Genomic DNA, 9977 nt, shown 5'->3' on the forward strand with positions numbered 1-9977 from the left:
AACCAAAACGTATATATTGATATTTTATAAGTATGTTTTTTAAAGATTTTTTTTTATTTTTTTTTATAGCATGCGTAATACCCATAATTTGTTTTTGGATACATACCCATAAACTTTTAGTACATGAGAACTCTATTCATTAAAGCAGAGACTTATAACATTTACTTCGCGTGTTTTTAATTTTAACAAGGAAGTATGTGTTTTTAATTTAATACGCAATACTAAAAATTTACTCGCATGATGCGGTAATATATATCAATAAGTATTGTTGAGATATATAGTTCCACATTGATTGGATGTGTAACTAATATGACCCTTTATAAGGCTTTGGGCACTTCCACGTTCCACCCCTTGAGCTAGCTTTTGGAGTGGTGTATCTCAAGGTTCTTTACATGGTATCAGAGCCTCACCGTCTCCCGCTTTAAAAAAAGTGGAATTAAAATAAAAAAAAGCACAAAAAGGTAAACAAAAAATGGGCTTGTGCAATTTCCACGTTTCTAGCCTAAAGGGCTCTTGCGTGAGGGGGCGTGTTGAGATATATAGTTCCACGTTGATTGGATGGGTAACTAATATGGCCTTTATAAGGCCTTGGACACTTCCACCCCTTGAGCTAGCTTTTTGGGTGGTGTATCCCAAGGTTCTTTACAAGTACATTGTAAATTTGTAATTATATATAAAAAAGAAAGAAAATACATTGTAAAAATATGTTAGTGAGTCTTAAAGAATTAATTTTTTTTAATATTTAACGAGGGATTAAAATGGTGGGAAAAACTTGAAATCATAACTTGATCTGTTTATATCCGATTAGAAATTAATGTTGAATCAACCGAAACCGGTCGAAATTTAAAAAACTTCAAAACACACGAGACTATTTTTTGCACACTAGATATGAAAGGAGTTTCTTGTCTTTTAATAATATCTTTAACTTAAATATAATTTATGGTGATAGGTTATACTTAATAATTTTTTTGTTATGGTTAAATAAATAACTGTTGATTTTATTTTAATTTAATAATAAAAAAGTGATAATAAATTGTAGGGAAAGTTATATTCACAATTTCTTTTCTCTTACAATCATTTTTATTATTGTTGATCAAAAATCAAATCAATGTCTCTCATTTGATATTATTTTGTAATCGTTAATTTAATTTTAATTCAACAATAATAAAAGTAATTGTAAGGATAAAGATGTTGTAAATATAATTTCTTTCTAAATTATAAGGAGAAATTATATTTATAATTTTTAATAGCCTTTTATAATTATTTTTTATCTGTAAATTAAAATAAATCAATTATTCTTAATAATATTATTTTATAATCATTAATTTAATTTTGATTAAGATAAAAAAAATTATAAATAAAAACAAGGGGAAAGATATTGTAACAACCAAGTTATGTTATTACCATGTTACTATCAATCAATCTCATCGTTAGATGGATTATGTTGATCCAACAGTTATATTTATTTTCATCTTTGTATGGTTATGATTCCCAATATTTAAAATGAAAGCATTAAATATGGGAAATCATAACAATACAAAAGTAGAAATAAATATAAAGTATTAAATTTGGAAAATCATTACCATACAAAGATGAAAGTAAATATAACCGTTGCATCCACATAATCGATCTAACGGTAAAATTGATTAGTAGTAATTTAGTAGTAACATAACTTAGTTGTTACAGTACCCTTCCCTAAAAACAAATGTAAACATTAATCTCGCAAATTTCGTCTTTGCCACAGGAGTCTATCTTTGTGGTCTCTTTGCTCCGTTAAAATTGTTGCTTCAGACAAATGCTGTCATGTTAGAAAAAGAATGAGATAATTTTTGTTTTTCTGGTTTGGTTAGTTTTTATTTTGTTTTATTTTATTTTACAGTTTGCTGATTTGTTTTTTCAGTTTCATGTATAAAAAACGAAAATAATCTCCCAAATGCTAAGTATAGCATCCCAGTTATTTATATTATTTATTATTATTAAAATGGAAAAAACATATAACGTTGGCCAATTGCAAACGACTGTTACTTCGTCTTGGTCTGAGACAGCGATTTCACTTTTGGGTTTTAGAGAGAGAAAGCAAAACAGAGAGCACAGAAATGGAACGATTCGTGTTATGAAGGAATCAATTCACAAATTCACACTCACAACACCAAATAGCAGAAAGAGAGACACTTCCATACACACACACACGCACACATATATACTCTTCCTCTTGTGTTTGTGTTTGTGATTGTGATTGATTGATTGTGCATGGTTTCCACTGATTCTTTCCTTTGCCCTAGATCTTTCAACGCCCATTCAGTTCTCTTCTTCTAAGAGATCTTTCGATTTACGTGAATCTTCGATCTTCATCCTTACAGGTACCACCACTCATTTCTCACTGCTTTTACACAGAAAAATAGATAGGATTTTTTATTTGAAATTGTTCTCGTTTAATTGTGTGGTTATGGAATTTTTTTTTTTTTTTGAATAAATTAGGTGAGATTGCTTAGTGTTTTGCAAGTTGTTTCAATTTCAATCTCTGTTTCACTATTTTCTCGATAACCAAACAGGTTGTTTTGGATTTGAATTTTTACCGGGTCTTGGTTTGGATGGATACTCATGTGGTGCTGAGTTCAGCTACTTGTACTCTTTGGAAATGAAGAAATGTGTATTGAGGCTTTTTTAGCTGTTGGGTTACTCCAAAACATTGAATTGATTGGTTGTGTTGTATTTATTTATAAGATGAAATGTTTGCTTATGCTTAGTATCTTTCATGTTTCGAATATTCCCTTTTCTGACTGCTAACTGTTGTCTTGTTTGGTTACTCTGGAAAGGTATGCTGGGTATGGGGTTTGTTATATGATTTTAGGTTTTAGAGTTGCATCCATTTCTCTCTTTGAACATGGGGTTCGTCATCTATTATTCTTACCTTGCCCATCCTTATGATCTAGGAACTTGGACTTCGTGGGATCATAGTGGAGTTGTGAGTTTTGTATATATATATATTTTTCTATTTTAAATGTTAATGAAGTATCACTTTGCTTATAATCGGTTTTGGACAATCGCATGTGATTTTAGATTTAACCTTACAGATCAGTGTCTCCTCCTCACTACTTTGATGGCTAGTCTGTTAGGATTGTCTAATGGATATTCAGATATTTTGATCTCTGCATCTATTGCTTGAAGTTGGGAACTTGTAATCCAATTATTTTTTTTTGTTCTATGAATTATGTGGGGTTGAACATTGTGTCTAAAATTTGTTTCTGATAGAATCTGGAGTTATTGCTGTCAATGTTATGGTTTCTTTCCCTTTTTGTATGGCATGCACCATGCATATCTGTCTGGGTCTGGATGCAAGTTGATTTGAATGGTTGTCATGTTTGCTAATGTATTTTCCTTTTGTGTTTTGATTTCAGATTTTTCTGCATCAATCCGTTGAAGATTTCTTGTAGCTTATTTTTCTTGATTTCATGTGTGCTCGATGAGTGCTGATTATGCGTGGAGATTTGTTGGGGGTGAAAATTGTGATTCATTTTAATAGATGAAGACAGAAAAAGGTTGGCGTCTAGGCCTGAGTGATATGCAGATCATGCCTGGGTCTCGGCCCCGTCCTCCCATGAAGAAGCCAATGTGGATTATTGTCTTGGTTTTATTTGTGTGTGTGTTTCTAATATGTGCTTATATTTACCCACCAAAAAGCAGTTCAGCTTGCTACGTCTTTACTTCTAGAGGGTGCAAGGCTATTGCTGATTGGCTTCCGCCTGCTCCTGCAAGGCAATACACAGATGATGAGATTGCATCACATGTTGTTATTAGCGATATTTTGAACGCACCGCAAATTCTTCCAAAAAAACCAAAAATTGCCTTCATGTTTTTGTCACCTGGTTCTCTACCATTTGAAAAATTGTGGGATAAGTTTTTCCAAGTAAGAATTTGTAACTGGTCTATTTTATTTGTTATTATTATTTAATTATTTTGATGCATTTTATCAGTGCTAGGTGAAGAAGCATCAGGTTGTTAGGACTTGAGACTTGATAGAATTTGTAAATTTCATTCCTTTTGTTGGGATAGTGAGATGGAATTGGAAGGATAAACAAGGGTAGTAGTTTACACTCTTAGCTGAGTACTGAACAAGTGCTTTGCATGAAATTTGTTGGTGGTTTTTCTTCTTCTAGGGGATGAGAGGCAAAGAGTTAATTGTTGATTTAGCTTAATTGGATTTGAAGGTCCATTTTAAAATTAAATAATATATAAAATTGCATTTGAAAGCAATGGATAGTGTTGTACATACCCAAGTTGGATATTGTTGCCTTGGGTGCTTAGTTGAAAGTACTATTTTGGTTTTGTATTTGAGCCTAGAAATATTAATTTGCATAAATAGACAACAGAGGATGTGAAATATGTTTTACACATAAATTCTTGATAAATGTATGATACAATGATCAGCTTCGTTTGTATTTCCAATTTCATTGATTGGTTGTCTTTTCTTCCTACTCATGTTCATATTTAGTGTGTACTTACCTGGAAGAATGCTCTTTTCCTTTTTGGCAGGGTCATGAAGGGAAATTCTCTGTGTATGTGCATGCATCTAAGACTAAACCAGTTCATGTGAGCCGTTATTTTGTTAATCGGGATATACACAGTGACCAGGTGCATAACATGTCTTGTAATTGTTCAGTTTACTATAATCTGTCAATTGTATCATCTTGTATGTTTATGTTCTTTAATGAAAATTGTTGTTTAAATGTATGTGACTTCTTGTTTTTCCTCTTTAATTTGTGTTTTATTTGCACCCTCTAAAGTAATGAACGAAGTGAACCTCCTACTTTAGAGGACCTAAATATAAATGAAACCAAGCCTCCTTTGGACTTATTATCGACTTGAGAGATCAACAGGGAAACTATTTAATACACTTGTCTTGGAATATAATGTTGTAGTAGGTACATCGGACTGGTCATCTTGGATGCCAATATTTTGCATTGGTAATTTAAAGCCCTAAATTCACTCTTTCTTTCTTGCTAACTGGAAATGAGATTTGGGATTACAGTGTATTTGTTTACTTTACCTTAGAAGTCTAACATAATGTTAGAAGCCAGCTAGTTCAGTGTGGTTTGACATGTGTATATCTACTCTTTTTTCTTTTCTTTTTTTGTAGAATGCTTCATCAATATATCCCGTTTTCATTCATTGGTATTTTTTTTTTTTTTTTGCTTTTATGAAATAATTTCTGAATGTATTTTTAAGTTACACTATCTGTTCTAAAAGTAGCAATAGTGGTAGCAAGTGCAACTATCAGTTGTTTCCAATAATATGTGGTTTTCTAGTTAGTGGCTGATCTGTTGCCTTATTGTAGGTGGTGTGGGGGAAAATTTCTATGGTTGATGCTGAGAGACGACTACTGGCAAATGCCCTACAAGATCCTGATAACCAGCAATTTGTATTACTTTCTGATAGGTAAATGGTCTATGAGATTACTATTAATTCTGTTCTTATTGCTAAGTAATTTGCATTATTTTATTAATTTTAGTTTCTGATCTTTTTATATTGGTTTTGCAGCTGTGTGCCACTATATAATTTTGATTATATTTTTGATTATCTGATGTATACAAATATCAGCTTTGTAGACTGGTACGTCATGCTTTGGATGGTGTATACCTGTGTGTGTGTGTTTTTTTTTTAGAGTTGGTTGTTCTTCTGGTCTCTGCTTTCTGTTATCAATTTGGTGTCCTTGACTTATACACCCTTCCGTTTTTCTTATTAGCTTTAGGGATCCTGGTCCTCATGGCAATGGCAGGTATTCAGAGCGCATGTTACCTGAAGTTGAGATGAAGGACTTTAGAAAGGGTGCACAGGTATATTTTTTCTTAAATCTTCTCGCTGCTGCTTGCTAGGAATTCAGTATTTTAAAAAGAAACTTGCTTATTATTATACAAAGAATGTGGAATTTGAACCTAGTATTTAGGCTACTTTATTTTGCAATTGCACCTTTTCACAAGATAACAGTTGGATAAATGGAGGTAGCCATGATTTATGTCAATAGGCTTTACTAGTGCGTTAGCTGCAACACATGGTAGTATTCGAGTCGAGTCTTTTATTTTAAAATATAGTGGTGAATAGATTCTCTATGTTACAGAAGTAATTCTTTGTTCTTGCCTGAATACCCCACTTCCTTTTACTTTTCTATAGTGCGATCTGCGTCATACTGCGATTCAATGTCACCAAACACCCATTTGTAACGTGATTGTATTCATAAAATATTAATGTGTAGCTCATTTAAATGTCATCTATTTAGATGTCCCTGTTTCATTGTTAAATTCCTCATGCAGTGGTTTTCTATGAAGCGGCAGCATGCTGTTATAGTTATGGCTGACAACCTGTATTACTCAAAATTTCGGGCTCACTGTCAGGTGTAGTTATTAAATATTGTTGCTAGTCAAATTCAAAACATTTTTCTTTTATTTATCCTTTTTAATATTTTAGTAATTTTCTTAAGTTTTTTATTTAAACATATTTGCTTTAAACTGGCACAGTCATCAAACCAAGCTAGTTTAGTATTTTATTTTTAGGTTCAAGATGCGGGCTTATTCACTATGTGCCTTTTGTATATGATTAAAAACCATATTTCCCTCATGTACAACCTTTTGGTCACACAAGAGCACAGGCTTGTCCTCATTCTCTTGCATTTGATTTCCTTAATAATTTTTTTATGCAATATATGTATTCTGCATTAAGTTCCTTCTTCCCATAATGATGGTGTATTGAATCAATTTTCTCCAAAATATGTAGTGAAAACTTGATGCAAGGTTTAACTTGAAAATGCTAGCTTTATTCCTATTTTACCCTTACGAAAAGAAAAGCATCAGTGGTACTACACTTTAACAGAGATGGGCATAAGAGGATTATGTGTGCAACACTCAGTGAATAAATGTTGTTGTGATTTTGCATTCTTTGTTTTACCTGAATTTTTGTATCATCATGTACATTTACATGATAAAAATTTAAGCTTTAGCCTACTGTTATATTCCTTCCCTTGAAAGAAGTGTTTATTTCTTCTTTTTTCTCGATCATAAAGAATTGGATTCATTAGAAAAATTGTTTTTTTTACTGTAATTAAAAAAAAAAAATGGAAAATTTATCATATTGAAAAACTATGAAAGCCGACCTTCTGCATTCACTTCCTTATTTAAGAAATTTCATATTTAATATATTACAGTTTGTAATTTGTATGCAGTTTTTATGCTTTTCTGTACAACTTTCTTATCGTCTTAGTTAGTACTTAAAAAATTCGATTTTTTTTCCAACCTGCATATCACGTGTGCCTCTTCTATTGATGTTCAGAATGTTATAAACTAGATATGCACTGCTGCTCAAACTAGAAAAGAAACATCTTATCGTGGCAGGCAAGGTTTTAATCCATGTAAAATTTGAGTTTTAGTTTGTGTCCCTTGTTTTTTAAAAGTGAAAACTTTTGGTCCTTGTTGTTACATAGATTCATCAAGTGTCCACTAGTGAAACAGATTCCCAATTCACTGTTAAGTGACACATCAGCATTTAACAGGTTTATGATAATGGCAGAGATCAAAAGTGCTCACTATTAAAAAATAAGGGATACAAACCGAAAATCAAGAATTAGAGAAGCTAAAACCAAACTTTGGTATAATAATAGGGACAAAAAACATATTTATACCTATTTATGTATATAGTCGAATGTCTACAAGTATGAATTTAATAATTTTTAAACTTTTAATGTGATTATTCTTGATATTACAGCCAGGTTTGGAAGGGAAAAATTGCATTGCTGATGAGCATTACTTACCTACCTTCTTCCAGGTGAGAATTTCAATTGTAATACAAGTATTTTGAACAGTTTTCAACTGTCAGCTAATGGCTTACGTTTCTGTTTTAGATTGTCGATCCTGGTGGAATTGCAAACTGGTCAGTAACTCATGTTGACTGGTCTGAGAGAAAATGGCATCCAAAATCTTATAGGGCTCAGGATGTTACGTATGAGCTTTTGAGAAATATTACGGTATAGTGCTACTATAACTGTAACTTATGCAATAAACAATATGCTTTTTTTTTTATACTGAAAGAGGTGGCATCTGTGATGTGGGTGTAATGAGAAAATCCGATCTCATTTTAGGCATGACATTGTTCTCTCTTTTTGAAATCTTAAAAATGAATATAAACTTTTGAATGGTAGCATTTTAAAAGATTCCTAAAATATAGCAGGGAGTGTAAGTTGGGAATTTGTGGTTAGACCATTTTTTCCTCTTTTATTTTTAGTAAAAATGAAGGGAAATATTACTCTCCTTTCACATAAGACAACTTCTCTCATTTTTTCTCACTTCGATTTTCGCACCCCACATTTTTCTTTTTCTTTTTTTTCTTGTAATGGTGAGACTCACCTATTTTCTCTCTACAACATAAGATAATTATCTTATGTCAAAGGAGATTAATAAAATCCAAAAATGAAACATTGGACTTTTGGGAATTAAAAAAATGACATTATGTGGAAGATTCTCCTTGATATGATAGTGTAGCCTGTATCTTTAAATATGCAAGTTTGTTTATATGATTATCTTCAATTATTTATGAAGTTGTCAAGAGTACAGGAAGTCTCGTCAAGTTGGCGTATTTTGATTCTTTGTATATGTTCTCAGCGTCTTTTGTAGTTCTTCCTGCCACCAATTGTGTTATGTAGTACAGTCATGACATTTGAGCAACTTCTTGAAGCTTCCCTTTTTGCATTGTATGAAAAAAATGGATGAATATCTTCTTTACTTGTCGAATTGCTTTTTAAATTTGTTTTCAAGTTGAGCTCATGGAAATTTATAATAACTCCATTATATTTGCAGTCCATTGACGTTAGTGTGCACGTCACTAGTGATGAGAAGGTATGCTATCTGAGAGCTCTTCTGATCCTAATTTGTTGAAAATGCATTAAGCAACTTAACATATTATCATGTGTTGCTACAGAGAGAAGTGCAAAGATGGCCCTGCTTAAGGAATGGGATTCAGAAGCCATGTTACCTATTTGCTAGGAAATTCACTCATGGAGCACTGGACAGTTTATTGCATCTTTTGTCTAATTATTCATCACCTTGAGCCAGTAATTTTTGATCAATTCTTTGGTCGGATCAGTTGTTGCTTTCGGCCCCCATCTTGGTTTTCCATAGGGCACGAATTATTGAGGCTTGATTGCCTGCCAGCCGCAGATATTGAGTGCAAGGCTAAGTACTGGCATTACAGCTATGGTGGCCTTATGTATGCACAGGAGGCTAAGATTTAGTGTTGCTTCCTTGGGATCTGAGAGCTTGACTTATTCCCCACCTTCCATTATGGGGTTATTAAAGATTTTTAATTGCATTACAAATTTGGGGGACTCATCAACTCATATTGTGGTTGTTGGTCTTTGTAAAACTTCCAAATTGTTTAGCTGAAAAATACGCATGTTAGAAATTCATGGGTCAATTCTTGTGCACAACTCTTTGATGCTAGATTGCTGGCGAATTCTTGTCAGATCTGATCCAATTTAAATTAGGGATTTGAAGTTTACTGTATCCTGGGAAGAGTAGTAGGTAGCATTACCTTGCAAGACAACTTGCTAGAGGAATGATGATAGCATTCACCGTTGTGCCAAGATTTCTTTTAATTTTCTATGGGAATGTGTAATTTATATTTTAATTTTGAAACAGTATTTTATGGATGTGTTCAACTGCAGTAGTTTTTTTATTTGCTACCTTTTACTCCTGATTCAATGGACCAAGAAACTAACAATGTGATAATCTTTCGGCCAGTGGACCAGGTTAAAAAAAACCAATATTTGTTGGTTATGTACTTCTTGAGAAATATTTTTGTTTGCTCGGGGCTGGAGTTCCTCCTTACCGGCCAAAAACTCAATAAAAATAACTTCAGCCATTATTACCACTTGCCTTCAAACTAGCTTACACGTGTTTGTTTATGTCAGTTTGATTAATTCCACCAAGTTTATT

General features: G+C 32.6%; 1 protein-coding gene across 1 annotated transcript; it reads left to right on the top strand.

The window, feature by feature from the left end:
* The first annotated feature begins 2007 nt into the window (after nucleotides 1-2007).
* LOC133295619 (glycosyltransferase BC10-like) lies at nucleotides 2008-9743 on the top strand. Its single transcript, XM_061494465.1, has 11 exons — nucleotides 2008-2360; nucleotides 3399-3907; nucleotides 4534-4632; nucleotides 5336-5436; nucleotides 5539-5610; nucleotides 5744-5834; nucleotides 6309-6389; nucleotides 7753-7812; nucleotides 7889-8011; nucleotides 8841-8879; nucleotides 8962-9743. The coding sequence occupies exons 2-11, from the start codon at nucleotides 3524-3526 to the stop codon at nucleotides 9088-9090; spliced, it is 1179 nt and encodes a 392-aa protein (XP_061350449.1). The 5' UTR covers nucleotides 2008-2360; nucleotides 3399-3523; the 3' UTR covers nucleotides 9091-9743.
* Nucleotides 9744-9977: the final 234 nt, after the last annotated feature.

Source organism: Gastrolobium bilobum, unplaced genomic scaffold (assembly GCF_033153095.1).
Source record: "Gastrolobium bilobum isolate Gb01-03AN ecotype WA unplaced genomic scaffold, APGP_CSIRO_Gbil_v1 utg694, whole genome shotgun sequence".
NCBI classification, from domain to species: Eukaryota; Viridiplantae; Streptophyta; class Magnoliopsida; order Fabales; family Fabaceae; genus Gastrolobium; species Gastrolobium bilobum.